Source organism: Manacus candei, unplaced genomic scaffold (assembly GCF_025592945.1).
Source record: "Manacus candei isolate 608988 ecotype Guabito, Panama unplaced genomic scaffold, ASM2559294v1 h1tg000008l, whole genome shotgun sequence".
Classification (NCBI taxonomy): domain Eukaryota; kingdom Metazoa; phylum Chordata; class Aves; order Passeriformes; family Pipridae; genus Manacus; species Manacus candei.
In genome coordinates this window covers 23,741,830-23,758,080 of record NW_026138056.1, presented here as the reverse complement: position 1 = coordinate 23,758,080, position 16,251 = coordinate 23,741,830, and the positions used below count along the sequence as shown (strand labels likewise).

General features: G+C 40.6%; 3 protein-coding genes across 7 annotated transcripts in view; 2 read left to right on the top strand and 1 right to left on the bottom strand.

The window, feature by feature from the left end:
* CSPP1 (centrosome and spindle pole associated protein 1) overlaps nucleotides 1–1,060 on the bottom strand; it is a 65,836-nt gene extending 64,776 nt beyond the window's left edge. For all 4 annotated transcript variants that reach the window (XM_051768389.1, XM_051768407.1, XM_051768398.1 and 1 more), the window contains exon 1: nucleotides 962–1,060. The gene's annotated coding sequence lies outside the window, so the exon portion shown is untranslated. The remainder of the gene's footprint in view (nucleotides 1–961) is intronic.
* LOC127461494 (basic proline-rich protein-like) lies at nucleotides 200–1,853 on the top strand. 2 transcript variants are annotated; one of them, XM_051769348.1, is made up of 2 exons: nucleotides 200–803; nucleotides 1,352–1,853. In XM_051769348.1, the coding sequence occupies exons 1-2, from the start codon at nucleotides 429–431 to the stop codon at nucleotides 1,436–1,438; spliced, it is 462 nt and encodes a 153-aa protein (XP_051625308.1). In that variant the 5' UTR covers nucleotides 200–428; the 3' UTR covers nucleotides 1,439–1,853. The 2 variants fall into 2 exon arrangements, 1 of the variants encoding a protein (XP_051625308.1); XR_007900093.1 differs by lacking the exon at nucleotides 200–803 and adding an exon at nucleotides 1,060–1,266.
* Nucleotides 1,854–1,923: 70 nt separating this feature from the next.
* On the top strand, nucleotides 1,924–15,605 carry COPS5 (COP9 signalosome subunit 5). Its single transcript, XM_051769064.1, has 8 exons — nucleotides 1,924–2,170; nucleotides 2,268–2,502; nucleotides 5,644–5,772; nucleotides 6,991–7,056; nucleotides 8,540–8,625; nucleotides 11,335–11,446; nucleotides 12,213–12,361; nucleotides 15,209–15,605. Exons 1-8 carry the CDS (start codon nucleotides 2,013–2,015, stop codon nucleotides 15,291–15,293), a joined length of 1,020 nt encoding a protein of 339 aa, XP_051625024.1. The 5' UTR covers nucleotides 1,924–2,012; the 3' UTR covers nucleotides 15,294–15,605.
* Nucleotides 15,606–16,251: the final 646 nt, after the last annotated feature.

Here is a 16,251-nt window from a genome sequence, read left to right as displayed (position 1 = left end):
AGCAAATGTTTTGAAATACACCACATTTAGTAACTGTACTTGTAGATTATAGAGTCACCAATTGTGTCATTGAGAAACATTTTTCAAAGTTTCACCCAAACCTCCTAAGTCTCACAGCAGCCAGTACTGGCTGCTTCTCTATCCCTGTGAATAGCACTTGGAATAATCTCCTGCTGCCAGAGACGTGCTTCCTGTACCTTTCACTGCCGTTTCTTTCAAATCCTTGGCTGAAAAAGCACAAAAGATTCCAGGGTCTGGACAAATAATAAATTTGGTCGCAAATAATAAACTCTGACTAAAGCAGCATGACATTTTCGCAACTAAGACGGCAATTCACCCTCTAAACAACCAACCAACAAGTTTCACGAGTTACTTCCCCTCCACAGTAGGGTTTATCTGCCTTCTCAGAGAGCAGAGCACGTATTCTGATGCAAAAACACACCAATTTCGGCAAAGTTTCAGACCCAGGAGATCAGGTTTATTTCTCCAAGAGCGACAGCTCGGGGAAGCGTCTCTCCCCCGGCCTGCAGAGCACGCCTCCCAGCCTCCCTCCCTCCCTCCCTCCCTCCTCGGCAGCATCTCTCGGGCATTCCCGGAGGCACCGACCCCCCGGGGCCGGGGCGGGGATGCGGCACCCGCGGCTCGGCCCCTTTTCCGGACCGCGGCGCCGTTGTCAGGCAACGGCCGCACAACAAGCGGCCCCGCCGGAGGGACGGGACGAGCCGAGCCGGGCCGGGCCGGGCCGGGCCGGGCCGAGCCCCGCCGCCCCCGCAGGGACACCCAGACCCGTCACTGCGCCCCGGGTGCGCCCCCGCCCCGTCCCGCCCCGGAGCCCGTCCTGCTGCCCGGCGGACCCCCTCGGCCCCGCCGCCGCCCTGACTCGGTGCGGCCCCTGCGAACCGCCCGGCGGGACCGCGGGGGAGGATCCTCGGGTGCCGCCGCGACCCCGCCGCCCGCTCACCGGTGCCGGCAGCCGCGACTCCGTCCGCGCCCCTCGGTTACCACCGCCCCGGAACCCGGCGGGCGGCGCCGCGCAGCGCCCCCCCCTGCCCCGGAGGGCGGCGCGACCCGGCCGCCACCGCCTCCTCCCACCGGGCGGGGAAAGGGAGCGCCGTGGGAGGTGGCGGGCGGGCTTCACGGCATCACGGAATGGACCGCGTCTGAAGGGACCACAGGGAGTCATCTGATCCAACCTCCCTGCTCAAGCAGGGTCGTCCCGGAGCACATGGCACAGGATTGCGTCCAAGCGGTTCTTGAATATCTCTAGTGAGGGAGCCTCCACAACCTGTCGGGGCAACCTGTTCCACTGTGCGGTCACTCACACAGTAAAGAAGTTCTTTCTCATATTCAGGTGGAACCTCCCGTGCATCAGTTTCTGCCCGTCGCCTCTTATCCTATGGTTGGCACCACCGAGAAGAGCCTGACTCCATCCTCTTGACATCCTCCTCTTAGATATTTATACACACTGATAAGGTCCCCTCTCAGTCGTCTCTTCTCGAGGCTGAACATGCTCAGCTCCTTCAGCCGTTCCTTGTAAGAGAGATGCTCCAGTCCCTTAATCATCTTTGTTGCCCTCCGTTGGACCCGCTCCAGGAGCTCCGTGTCCCTCTTGTACTGAGGAACCCAGAACAGGACACAGTAAGTTAAAAAATAAAATAATAATAATAATAGTAATAGTAATAGTAATAGTAATAATAACAAGGGGCACTTGGCGGGCGGCTCCCCGTGAAGTACCGCCCGGCCGGGGCCAGGGTTCCCGCGGTGCCGCATCCCGGTGCGATCGGGGGCGCGCCGCGCGGCCCCGCGGCTCCGACCCGGCTGCAGAGCCGCGCGCGGCCGCTGGGGACGCAGCACCGCCCGGCCCGGGCCTGCGCGGACCGTACCACCCTGCAGTGCACCCCCCGCACCCCCGCCCGCGGTTGGTTCCGCCGGCGGCCCGGAGCGACGGTGCGGAGCCGGGGCCGGGAGCGGGGCCTGGGCCGGGAGCGGGCTTGGGGTCGAGAACGGGAGCGATGGCGGGGGCGGGGAGCAGCGCCTCCGGGAGCGGGATGGCGCAGAAGACGTGGGAGCTGGCGAACAACATGCAGGAGGCGCAGAGCATCGACGAGATCTACAAGTACGACCGCAAGCAGCAGCAGGAGATCCTGGCGGCCAAGCCCTGGACCAAGGAGTGAGTGGGAGCGGGGCCGGCGGGGCGGGCGGGACGGGCTGCGAGGATCCTGGTCTGACGGCTCTGCCTTCCCCCCGCGGCCTCTGTGTCGCTGCAGCCACCATTACTTCAAGTACTGCAAGATCTCGGCGCTGGCGCTGCTGAAGATGGTGATGCACGCCAGGTCCGGCGGCAACCTGGAGGTGATGGGGCTCATGCTGGGCAAGGTGGACGGGGAGACCATGATCATCATGGACAGCTTCGCCCTGCCCGTGGAGGGCACCGAGACCCGCGTCAACGCGCAGGCCGCCGCCTACGAGTACATGGCTGCGTACATCGAGAACGCCAAGCAGGTGAGGGGGGGGGCAGCGGGTGTTTCTGCCCCTCCACGGAGATCCTGTGGGTCTTGTGAGCTATAGGAACACATTCGGGGGCTCGCAGGCTTCCCCCCCCGGTACCAGTACCTGCCCGATTGTCCTGTTTCTCCTCAAACGTGACAGTGGTAACTGTGTCAGCAGCAGGGAACGCAGGGCCCTGTAAACATTTGCAAATACGTATTTCCATATCTTACAGTAGGTTATCAAAAAGTTGGACTCGATGGTCTTGGAGGTCTTTTCCAAGTTTAATGATTCTATAATGAGTACAGTATTCTTTCCTTTGTAAATTATTTTCATTGCTGAGGAAGTGTTTTTGTGGCTGAAACTGGTGGCTTGTGGATGGTACAAGGAGGGATCGTGTTCCTAAAATAACTGATACAATATGCAAAATTAGATATAAAATATAAAATATGTATGCATCAGACATACTTATATTTGTAGATCACAAATATGGCATTTATTCTTACCTTCTCCTGAAGTCCTACTGCATAACCGTGCTGCTCTTTTCAATAAAATAAAGAAAACGCGTTCATGAAGAAATTGCCAATGAAGGAATAAGAAAGTTTCAGTGCAACTTAATTATTCATTTGGAAATTTAGCTGAACAGACTCAAATGTCGGTTTCCCATCCTCATCACTCTGCATTCAGAGATCCACGTCTCATTAAACCTGACTATGCAGTAAAGTTCTCGTGTGCAGAAGGATATCAGAAATAGGACTCTGCTCTGTGGCTGATGTAGAAACCAGCACAGCGCATCAGAACACCTCCTGATGTGCTTCTTCCTGTACAGGGCAATCCTATACTACAAATAGGAGTTGAAATAACTTTAACTCTCCAAGCTCAAATAGTTTTGAGACCCATTTGACACTTTGATTTTTAGACCAGCTAAAATTAGAAGCCCCTTACTTACTATGCGGGTATAACAGAGGAGTATATGGGTTGTTTTGGAGTGTTTTACTTATCTTCACAGCCTTGCATACTGGTAGAGATATTGGAATAGATGTGCATTAGGCTGAATCATAACATCAACAAAGAATAAACATAATCATAGAATCAGCTGGGTTGGAAGGGACCTCTGAAATCATCAAGTCCAACTCTTGATCCATTACCACCATGGTTACTAGACCATGGCACTAAGTGCCACATCCAGTCTCATCTTAAAAACTTCCAAGGATGGAAAATCCACCTTGGGCAGCCCATTCCAATGCCTCATTACCCTCTCTGTAAAGAATTTCTTCCTAATATCTGACCTAAACCTCCCCTGACAGAGCTTAAGACCATGCCCTCTTGTCTTACTGATAGCTGCCTGGGAGAAGAGACCAACCCCCACCTGGCTACAACCTCCTTTCAGGTAGTTGTAGAGAGTGATGAGGTCTCCCCTGAGCCTCTTCTTCTCCAGGCTGAACAGCCCCAGCTCCCTCAGCCTCTCCTCATAGGACTTGTGCTTGAGTCCCTTCACCAGCCTTGTTGCTCTTCTCTGGACCTGCTCCAGCACCTCAGTATCCTTTCTGAGTAACTCAATATACTTCCTATCCAGAAGTAGTAAAGTTCTGAGACCTTTTTAAATAATTCAACCCTGTTAATGAGAAAATTTAGAAATAATGTATTTTATCTGGTTTGTTTTATCTGGAAACTGTTAATATCATGGTGCTAATACTGTTGTTGCAGAAAGTAGGTAACTGGGAGAGATGTCTTTGCCTGAAGATATATTCATACTATCTTTAGATAGAGATATATTCATACTATCCTGTTCTTAGGTAAAAATACTGAGTTTCAAAACAGTTAGTATATAGCATAAAATTAGGTGTTTATATACAGTGAGTTCAGCTTGTGTTTAAAACAGTCTGGGTGTCTGTAGGAGTTCTTATGTCATAGGAAATGTTTTTTCCTGTTGTCAACATTAACAACATTATACAGTTTTGTCTATAGTTCCACAATTTTGAAATTGAACTCATTTGCAAATATAATAACTCAGCTTTCCTGGTGCTTTGGCAGGGTTTGCATGCATGTTCCGTATTTGACTTTGGCAAGCACTTGTTCCTGGAATAACTCTTTTTAATATTAAGTTGCTATTTGATATATTCCTCTACATAAGTCCTTATAGAGGCCAGCGTTTCAGTTATTTGCTTCTCCATGGGCAGGATCTGGTATAAATACAGTTAAAATGTGTTATTTGGCTTTGAAAAATAACACACATTCTAAAGTGCTTTGTTGGCCTCTCTTATGGGAGTTGCAAAGGAAATACAAACATTATTCACCAGTAAAAAATAAAATAAATGTTCCATTCAGTAAGCAAGTTTGTGTGTTCCCTCTCATCTCTAAATTTTTCAGATTGAACCTTCCTGACATACTCAGTATTGGGCAAAACCAAACAGGCACTGTGTCCAAACACATCTTAATTCTCAGTAAAGAACTGGCATGTAAGGTTGGACCGAAATTATCCTACTCAGTGTGGAACAGCCAGTAAGCAATTCTTCAGAGAGGATTACAAAAATTAGGTTAAATGGGTGTTTATTCTCCTGTCTTTTTTTGGCTTTGTTCCTTTTCTTCCAGTATTTTTAGAGGTTGCCAGGGGTATTATTTGGTTTGATAAAAATGTGTCAAAGATTCACCTTTTGGATTTTAGAGCTGGCTCTGGGCAATAATTTCTGTCATTTCTGGTGTTTGAAAACATGCTTTTCAAGTTAATTTTTAAACCTACCACTAATCTAATAGTATATGCCTCTGAGATGTGTTACTGTACTAAACAATTCACTCACTGCTGATGTTTCATGCATTATATGAGATTATATATACCTGTGTCATAACCACCCTAAAAAATTCCTCATGCCTGCTGAGGAGTCCCAGCTCAGCACCTCACTGTGTGGAACCTCTTCTGTACTTTAGCTGACACTGAAGTTCAGCTCCTGACTCCTTGAAGGTCCTTGTTCTGTGGCAGCAGCTGTAGCAGAGAATGCCAATTCTACACATCGCGCGATTTCTGGGGAATGGTTGAGCAACATCATAAATTCCTGTTTATCCTCCCGCGGCGTTGCAGTGTGCTGGAAGGGCCGCTGGAGGGCAGCCGGTACTTTGGGAACGGAGATGAACTCGGCCTTTTCCCTTCCTTGTTTCCAGGTCGGACGCCTGGAAAACGCCATCGGCTGGTATCACAGTCACCCTGGCTACGGCTGCTGGCTCTCGGGGATCGACGTCAGCACACAGATGCTCAATCAGCAATTTCAAGAACCCTTCGTAGCAGTGGTTGTAAGTACTGGCCGATGAGTGATTAAACGACGTAGCAAATCATGTTGAAGGGGGAATAATTTTTAGATTTCTGTCTGTTAACGTTCTAGCAGTGTGTATTTTGCACGATGGAGGTGTTAGATCCACATTTTAAATTGGTGCCACGCCTTTTGCTTTGCTGGCCACATTCGGGCCAAACCAGTAGCATTGTTTGCCAAGACCATTTTCACGGCATTGTTCCAGCTATGGTGGCTTTGTACAAATCCATACATTACTCTTAATTTAAAGTTCTGCTTGGTACTTTTGAAAAAAAATGTGTTGAGCAATCCATATTTGATTTCCTGTGATAGAACAAAAAAAATCTGTTTCTTTTGTTCTCTTCCTTCTGCTGCTGAAATACAGCAAAGCACGTTCACGAAGTTCTGTTATTTTGTATCTAAAGTGCCTTTTAAATTAAGTCAATGGCATAGTACAAGGTGGGAGACACTAGGAAATGTATCTTTGAAGAAGCAACCTGAAAAAAATCCCTGAGACCTTCATGTTCTTCTAGGCTTCAGATACATTTGAAATCAAAAGTAAACCTTATTTGAGATACTATTTGTATAACCATTGCTACTGAAGGAAATAAAGGAAAAAATACTGAAATTAGTCATAAAGAAGGAATATAACTGATGGAAGAATTACATAAGAAAAAGATAAATGACCCTTAAGAAGTATTTTCACCGTGTGAGTTTTCCTGTATGACATAATTTCACAGATTCAGAACACTTTTCAAGGGACTGCTTTTTTCTTTTTTTCGTCTTCTTTTTTTAATTAGTTTTGAAATTAAGGGCATTAGTACATATGTTAGCAAGGAGATTTTTCCATTAGTTTCCTGCATTTTCCACCAAAGTGCAGCAAAAAATATAATACTTTTTCTTACCTCTAGTGGTTATAAGATTAAAATGCAGATTTTTATTACAGTTTATTGACTGTTCTAAAGTGCAATTTCTTTTAAGTACTTTTTAAACAGGGAAAATTAGTTTGAAAAAATGGCCCACAGCAGGCTATTGATATTCCCATCTGTTTAGAGTCTCATCCCAACAGAAAAATACCATTTATGACAAAACTACTACAATTTGCATGAATTACATTTTTGAAATACAATTAATTAGTTTAGTAATTGTAATTAATAAGCTTAGTTTATGCCTGTAATAATTTATAAAATGCACATTATGAGTATTACCTGTATTTCTACAGATTGACCCAACAAGAACAATATCTGCAGGAAAAGTAAATCTTGGAGCATTTAGGACATATCCTAAGGTAAATAGTTAAAATCATCTAGTGTGTGATCACTGAACTGTCTTTAAATAAGTACAGATTGGTTCTAGAGATTACTGCAGTTTGATCTGCTGTGCTGTACTGTATGTCATTGTTCATTCCAAAAGGAGGACATGCTGATATATTGGTTACTGCATGCCTTTGGATATTGATTATGTTTACAAAAGTTGATTTCTGGTTTGGTTTTCATAGAGTTTTGGCAGTGTTAAATCAAATATACTATCTAGATTGTGGAGCTGTTCTAATATTATATAGCTCCATAAAGCTGTTTTTAATGGATATAGTTGTAGGTACCACTCATCAAAATAGATTTATGTTAATTCTTCTCTGTTTATTTTTTTAGACTTAAAACCAAATGTTAATAGCATGTTTAAAATGTTGTAATTTGCTTTTCATTTGAGAAAAAGAAGGTTCAAAACTATCTACTTAGCTTTCAAATAAATATTATGAATCTTCACAAAATAATGCACAGAAAAGTCAATTAAACAATATGGAAGGGTTAGGCTTAAAACTAGAAAATCACATCAGTATTGGAGATCTAGATCTCCAAATGCAGTTTCCTGTGTATAATCCTGGCAGAGATATAACTGTGTTATTTAATTTCAATCTAAGAAAGTTCAGGTATATCTTTTAAATACTCGGTTACTATTGACTTATCAAGAACTTCAGGCAGCCATCCAGTAAAACAATTAACAAAATTAATTTTTTAATAAAAATTAAATCTTGTAATTAGCAAAAATGTTTGTGAAAGGTCCCCAGTTGCATCGAAGCATTATTCTTCTGTTGACAAAACCATGAGAGATCTTCTTAGAACAGTTTGTGATTCAGCATATTCAATTCTGTGAGCAAAACCACTTCATAAATACTTTCAGAATTTTGAGCAGGGAGAAGAATCTTGTGCCTGAAAACCAAATCATATCTAGAAAGTCACATTGGAAGCCTATTTTTAGGGAGTCCTCACAGTGGACTGCAGGGAGTTTTTGCTTAGTAAGTAGCTATGAGTGGCATCCTCTTGGCTAAATAAGTAACTGCAGTTTTGGGTATCCTTAAGGCATATCCAAGGCATGGATTTTTCTTCCCTTTTCTCACATCTCCAGTCTTCCCTCAAAGAAGATTGAAATTACTTCAAAGAATAAGTAGAGAAATATTATCTTAGAAAAAGCTTGCCCATTCTTTGGTCTAATTATAGCCTGCTGTATTACTCGTTTGAAAAAACTCAACTGTTGACCACTGGTTTGCTTTTGATAGACATGCAAATTAGTGACTCTTAGTAAAGCCAAGTTTAAACCTGAGATGCAAGAAAATTCTGAATTTCAGATTACCAGGCGAAATGTCATTTTCCCTAGGAAAAATAAACTAGAATTGCATAAACTAGATTTTTTTTTGTGAAGTGCTTCCAAGAGTTGAGGTATTAAAAAAAGTCTCAGAATTACTGTGTCATCCTTGCCCTTTGTTGAATTTTTAGGGCTATAAACCTCCAGATGAAGGTCCCTCCGAATACCAGACTATTCCACTTAATAAAATAGAAGACTTTGGTGTACATTGTAAACAGTAAGTAACAGAAAAACTTGTAACTTCAGCATTTTTGTGTTTAGGTTAGTGATGCAGTATGGAAAACTAAATTCCTTAGAGCATTTCAAATTTTGAAGTTCAGTGTTACTTTAGCACTGTTGGTTTTGTAAAAAAGTGTTACTGGCATTTAGCAGGAGATGGTTTAAGAGAGAACTGTTGGAAAGATGAGCTGGTTAAAAGCTTTAGCAGTTGATTTCTGGACACATTTTAGTAGTAGTGCCTTGTTAGGGCAGGGAAGAAAGGCTCAGATGTAGAGTGATCAAAGAGGGCTGGGGAGCCTGTAATCCATCTTGCTCTTGTGAGCATGTCGAGCACAGCTCGTTATCCTGCATCACTGGTTGTGTTAAGATTGTTTCTGTCTCTGGTAGGATTGGAAAGTGGTGCAGCCTCAAGGACAAGATCAGTAACAGGAAGAATTACTGCTTTTTCTATCCTGCTAGTTTACTTTCCATTAATTAAAAAGGTAGTTTAGTTTTAACCATTCTTTTTTTAGCTGTTGTGTCCCCATACATACATACATACATACATACATACATACATACATACATACCATTTCTTTATTTGTCAGGGCATTTGTTTTGCCAGGTCAGTCCCCTGATCTGGCCTAAATTGTGGGAGCACACATGTCCTTGCTGGTTAAGCTAAGGTGAGGGGCAAAGTAGAGACAGATATTGGAGACACAGCGTTTGCAAAGTAACTAAGGAAGGATGGGAACAATTCCTTCAACAACAGCTTGGTTTCAATTCTGCCTTCGGCATCTGTGTACAGAGAACTTGCAGACCTCATTGACACAGCCCTGTAGGCTGTTGCATAGTGGGGTTTTTTCATGTTTTTGGTGATGGGTATCTGATCTTCAGTGTTTTTATAGATGAATGCAAAGTTTGACTCTGAAGTGATGAAGAAATTAAAACAATTGGAATTGGCCTTCCTATCCAATTTGAGGAAAGGTCCAGAACAGGAGCTACACAGAAATCTTTGTAAAACTGTAAGAGTACATTTGGTAGGGTTTTTTAAAGTTGGCAGCGCTTAGTAATTATCATTATAATATCCATCTCAGGAAGCTGGCTTCTTGTACGAGTCATTGCTTTCCATCCAAACCAAGAAAGTATTTTCCAGTCTTTCCTAGAATGAAACAGCAGTTAGGCAGGAGAGGGAATTAAAACTACAAACTTGTCACATTACTAAATTACTGATAATACAAAAGACTAGAGTGGTGGTGTCCTCTCAGTAGTATGAGTAGTCTGACTAAGAATTAAAAGTTTAGAGAACTTGAATGATGGTCATAGAACCATAGAGAATTTGTGTTGGAAAAGACCTTTAAGGCCATTGAATCCTGCTGTTAATCCAGCACTGCCAAATTCACCACTAAACCATGTCCCTAAAGAGACACATCTACACATCTTTTAAATACCTCCAGTGACTCAGCCACTTCCCTGGGCAGCCAGTTCCAAGAGTTGACAACCCTTTCATGGGTTTGTCTCTTTAATGTTCAATCCAAATCTCCCTGGTGCAACTTGAAGCCATTTCCTCTCGCCCTGAGCTCGTTACTTGGAAGAAGAGACCAACCTCCACCTGTCTACAACCTCCTTTCAGGTAGTTGTAGAGAGACATAAGGTCTCCCCGAGCATTCTTTTCTCCAGGCTAACCAACCCCAGCTCCCTCAGCCAATTCTCTTAAGACTCTTAATGATCCTGTCTGTTTGAAATGCCAATGACTACTAATCACTTCATGGTAGCAGTAGCAGTCTGGATAATCTTAATCTAACTTTTCTCCTTTAGTTGATGTTCAAAGCCCAATTCTAAATTGTTTCCATTTTATATTTTTATTAAGTACATTGTTCGTCAAATAACTTGGATTTCTAATTGTGAATCTGCCACACATCTCTTTGAAGAACTGGCTTAGGATCTCATTTTTTGTCACATATGTGCAATAATGGTATTTGTTAAATTCCAGAAATATTAAGGTGTGGTCAGTTGCTAGATTTTATAGCATTGTTATCTCTGATGGGACTTCTTACAGAAATGCTGAGCAAAATAACTTTACAGAGAGACCAAGAGATAACAGGATTATTGATAACCTGTGCAAGAATTTCCTGATCAAAATAAAGTTTAATATAGCTCTTAAATGTTGCTGTAGTTCACCTACACTGATGACTTTACATAGCTCAGCTTTCTATCTGCTTTATTGTCTCTTGTGAATTTTGTAGCACCACTAAAGCCTGGCTTTCAAAATAGGTGTGGTAGAACATAAGATTGTTTGCCTATTTGTAACATTTACTGCTACCAACTCTTCCTAAAGGAGTTAGAGGTGGCATATGCAAAACTGCAATCAACTATGAGTTATTACAGTATTGAAGTATTCCAGGCATGTAACAGGGCATCACTACATTGCACAAGAAGTTGTTAATAATTAAAAAACCCTTGCAATTTCATTAAATAGAACACAGTATCCTCACAGTATATGTGAGGATTATGTATTCCTGTATTAAAGTTATATGTGAGTTACTTATGGAAAATCTTAAGAGTTAGAATTGGAACTGGGGGTAATTTTTTTAATTGTTCAGTGCTTTGAGTTTTTGGAGATACTTGCTATTGATAAGGATTTTTTGAGTTGCATGTATTTTGTGTGTGACAGTCAAAGGACATATTTAGCTAGAAGCTTTTTTTGTTTGCATGTTTGTTTTTGAAGGTATTATGCTTTAGAAGTCTCATACTTTAAATCATCTTTGGATCGTAAATTGCTTGAACTTTTGTGGAACAAGTACTGGGTGAACACTCTCAGTTCTTCTAGTTTACTTACTGTAAGTACCATAGTATGTTATTGTGTGCATTTATTCACTCAAGAGTGCTAAAAACTAGACCCTCTGCTTTAAAATGCTTAACAGAACACTGATAGATATAGATCCCACATTAAAAATCTATCAGATTATACAAGAAAGTGAGTTTTTCCTAATCATAAGTGCTGAAACGTTCCTTGTATCTGCTCTGTAGAAGGTGGGAATAACTTACATTTAATTTTACTGACTTCTCTCTATACACTTAAAGTTTATCTTAAACACCTTTTAACCTTGTAACTCTATATAGCACTGAAATTAATAGTATGCCTTAAAATAATGGTGTTTAATAAGTAAACACTTTTTAAAAAAACAGTCAATGAGACTGTTGAAACAACGTTGCGACCGAAATACTGCAGGTAGACCTTCAGTGTAACAGCATCAAAACCTTCCTTCTGTAGAACACTGTTTTATACCTTTTCTCTTGGACAGAACTGACTGAGTTTTACTTACTCTTTCATGACCGAGGGCACAGGTCATGACATTGACAGTAATAAAGAGTGCCCATTTCAGGCTTTAGGGATTGAGAATTTGTCTGAGGTTTAGCTTCTGTTCTCTCAATCACCACTCATACCATACCGCTCATGTTCTGCATCACTTCAATTGCAGATATAGGTTAAAATGTGCAGTACTGCAGTCTTAAAAGCTCTTTTCAGATTTTGTTTATTTTGTGTATAAAGGCTTGAATGTATAGCTTAGAAATCAATATGTTTATTGCCTTCTTTTTCCCAAGAATGCCGACTACACCACTGGCCAAGTCTTTGATTTGTCTGAAAAATTAGAACAGTCAGAAGCTCAGCTTGGAAGGGGCAGTTTCATGCTGGGTTTAGAGACTCATGACAAGAAATCAGAAGACAAACTTGCAAAAGCAACAAGAGACAGGTAAGATAATGCATAGATTTGTCTTCTCTGTAAAAAGTGTTATTTTGTTTTAAACTTTTATCATGCCTGAAATTGTAACATGCCAATTAAATTGTAACCTGACAAGATTAGAGATAAGAATTATTAAATTGTAGATATAAATGAGAGACTCCAAATGTCATTAGTTATTTTTGAAAGTTTAAGACTTTTCAATCTTTTTTCTGGAATAAATTCAAGTCTAGTTTATTAAACAAAAAAATCCCAGTAAAATTCCATCAGAATATGGCAAACAAAAGAAAGATGTTTTCTGTCAAATGCAAAATTTTAACATTGCTAGAAAACAGCACATTTTTGTGATTAATCAGGTTTAAACTAACAGTAAATAAAATTATTGTATAAAACATGATTTTAAGAACTAATGCTAACAGTCCAGTAAGTTTAGTTTACACTTGTGTAAGACTTTTAAAAATTAAGAACTGCCTTTTTTCATGTTTCTTAATTAATATTTCCTTTTTCCACAAATGAGGAAGGGGGTTTTGTTGTTTTGCTTTTAGGAAGTAGATTACAGATATTATGGTGTTTATATTTAGCTATCTTGCCTGATAGCAAATACTTGCTCTTATCAGTTAATGAAGTTATTCTCATTGGGTGTACAGAATTATAGTCACCATTTTTCCTAGTAAAATCTTTAATAAAAGGTAATAGTATCCAACAAGTCATACAGTTGAGTTGTTCAAGAACATTGTATTTGGCAAATTTCAGACCTTAAAAACCAAGGAATACTGCACTGTACATGCAAGTGCAATTTCATATCCATCTGTGGAGAAGGCAGAACTCGCCTGCAGGCATCTTAGGAATGTTCTGAGTGAGAGAGAATAATTCCATTTAGTAAGGAACAATTCTGTAGAATACCTTGGTACAGACTGCAAAAATTGAACAAAAGCTGGGATGTTCTACTTTTCAGATTTTGAGGCTTTCTGGCCCTCTTCCTCATCATTTTATCCTGATACATAAAACAGCATTCTGATATTCTTTCCCCCCCACATCTCCACGCTAGCAATGTGTGCGGTAGTACCAGCTTTACTGGGGGACTAATTTTTGAGATACCAGATGAGTGGTGACTTATTAGGTAGGTAAAAAAAAAAAACAAAGAGAAAAAAAGGAGATCTTGTGTGAACAGAAATTACTTTATTTAAATCTTATTCACTCTGACTCAGGTGGACACAGGCTTTGCCTTAATAAAGAGAGGAGTCAGCCTGTGTTGGACAAGCCTTTGTTCCCCAGTAAGCAATGGGGGAATATCTGCAAACGTAGTATGGTCATTGCTAAACAGAATCAGAGTTGGTATTGTGCTTGTGTTGTCTGTGCATTTGTTTCCTTGTTATGGAAAGTTAACAGCTTTTACAAGCTTTCTAACACACATAATCTACTTGAAGGGGAGTGACTTTATAGAAGTTAATACTCATTTAGATTATTTCAGTTGCAGAATACATTTGCAATGAAGTGAAGGCTGTTGCTAGCTCATAACAGCCAGGTTAAGTGACACCTCCCAGTTCCTGTAGTGAAACAGAATAGCAATGCTTAAAAGACATGAGAAGGATGGAGTTCCTGACAAATTTTAATCAATTTTGGTCCCTGTTTGGTGTCCCATAATACTGACCACATTTTATTTTCCCATTGCTCTCACCTGCTTACAGTTATTCTAAGAAATAACTCCTCTGATCATCCTACTATCTTATTTCTTGCAAATACTTTTCTGTTTTTGTTTAGACTTCATCAGTAGTTAGTTTATAAATTGTAAGACTGCAAGGGATTGTTGTTGTCATGAATTCTGCTTTCCTGTGTAACAAAAGCTACCATAGTTCCCAAAACAAATTGTAACACTTTCACAGATGCATGTTTTTCTTCAATTAGTAATCTTTCCTAAGAGAAGAGTAAAGATAATAAAAGGCTTCTATAGACACAGGACAGTTGATTCAGTGGCACCTAAATTACTTTGAAGAAAATAAGGTTGCAAAGTTTACTGAAGGATTATTGGATGTACCTGTTTTAGGAAAAACAGTGCTGTAAGGCATTAGGATAAAGGTGCTTACACTGGGATGTATGAGATCATCTGTTACTGTACATACACATCTCTAAGAGCCATTTTCTAAGGGTACATATGGATTAGCCAAATTGTGCTCCAAGTCGGCTTCTTTTCCATAAGATTCCTTTATCCAGCTAATAGTAATTTATCCCTGTTCTCCACGCCTTCAGGGCTGATTCACCTTTTGCATTTGTTTTTATTTGTTAGCTTGATACTACACCCCCCTAAGCCAAACACTGGAGAAAACTTGGATCAGTAGGAATCCTCTCAGCTCTTTGGGCGTTTTGCACGTTACATATTTTGACTAATAACTAATTGGTTCTATAAAGTTTTCCTTTAATGTTTCCTTCAAAGTTTCTCAGAGGAGCCTTGATTACCGTGCACTATTGTCCTGGAGTTGGGCAAAGGAGATAAGGTAGAGAACAGGGAGAGCCTTCAGGTATTGATAACAACAGCTGGTAGCTCCATTCCTCCAAAGATTTTTTTTATTTTATTTTTTGGTGTAGAGGACCATAGAACCCACTTGCTATTGTTAAGATGTCCTAAATTGCCAAAGAAGTTTTCTGGAAGTGGTCCATGTGTGTGTATGGTCAGTTTGCTTTTTAAGTAACAAAAAGGTATTGGCAACAATGGCTAAATTGCTGTGTGACTTCTTGCTGGACAGTTGTTAAGATTCATGGGGTTATGGGCACCCTGAACTTCCAAAACAGCTGAATATCTTCAAAGAAAATGACAGTTCTGTTCAGGTTTTGTCCAACATTGAATTTATGCTTGTTTTTCAGCTGCAAGACCACCATAGAAGCTATACATGGATTGATGTCTCAGGTTATTAAGGATAAACTTTTTAATCAAATTAATATAGCTTGAAGCGCATCACCAGCTGATATGCATCTCCAAAGCAGAAAATACCATAGTTTCTTTTGCTTGGACTTGTTCAATTTGGGAAATGAAGCTGGAGTGGAAAAGTATTCATTTAATTTGTAGTACTTTAATATTTTCCACCTGTCTGACCAGTTTTAAAGAACAAAATGTTCTGAAATGTAATGCAACTTTTTGTTCTTTATCATAAAACACAACCAGTTTGCAGAATTGTTCCAAGAGAAAAATAAATGTGACTTACTGGATTTTGGTCTTAGATATTTATCTCATCCAACTGCAATAAAAGAATTTTGAAACTGAGTGAGTATTTTGGGCCTTGATATTTTTGGCAAGCATTTATCTTCTCTTACTCTTTTTCTTATTGTTCTGTAGAAAAGTACTGTCTACTCAGTTAGATTAGATAGGTAAGCTATGCAGTATAAGAAGTTTGTTTCTCAGATTTTAATATCTGTGTTTAATTTTAAGAATTGAAATCCCATTTGTTTATCTTTTAAGTTATTAAATCTAGTGGAGCCTTTCCTGATTTGGGTTTACTGGTCCAGCCAGAAATGGTTTCTTCTCACAGTAATGAAACACTTATGCATAGTACAACAGTATTTTGCTTACAGCATTGCACTCATGATGGACATTTTATATTTTTAAGTAGTCAAGTGTTGACCAGTTCTGCAGTGAAACTCACAACAAGATGAAAAATTAATATCTCTGAAATATGTATTAGGCTAATTTCAGGCCACAAGTACTAAATGCATTAATCATAATTGCTGGCTTACAACATGGTGCTGCTGCAGGGCTGATCTTAGTTTGTTTTGGAGGCTTTCATACTGAATTTCAATAATATCCAATATTCAATAATGTTTGGATTTCTTTTAAGTTTTTGTCCTTAATCCTGAGTTTCCTGGGGGAAGGGGGGGTTGGAATGTTTACTTTTGGGGTAGTTTATACTTTA

Bases quoted from the DNA above. Each gene is read 5' to 3' on its own strand.
- LOC127461494 (XM_051769348.1), top strand. From the start codon at position 429: ATGCAAAAACACACCAATTTCGGCAAAGTTTCAGACCCAGGAGATCAG. The intron at 804-1,351 runs GTGCGCCCCCGC...TCTCATATTCAG, and splicing joins GACCCGTCACTGCGCCCCGG to GTGGAACCTCCCGTGCATCA.
- COPS5 (XM_051769064.1), top strand. From the start codon at position 2,013: ATGGCGGGGGCGGGGAGCAGCGCCTCCGGGAGCGGGATGGCGCAGAAG. The intron at 2,171-2,267 runs GTGAGTGGGAGC...GTGTCGCTGCAG, and splicing joins GCCAAGCCCTGGACCAAGGA to CCACCATTACTTCAAGTACT. The intron at 5,773-6,990 runs GTAAGTACTGGC...GTATTTCTACAG, and splicing joins AACCCTTCGTAGCAGTGGTT to ATTGACCCAACAAGAACAAT.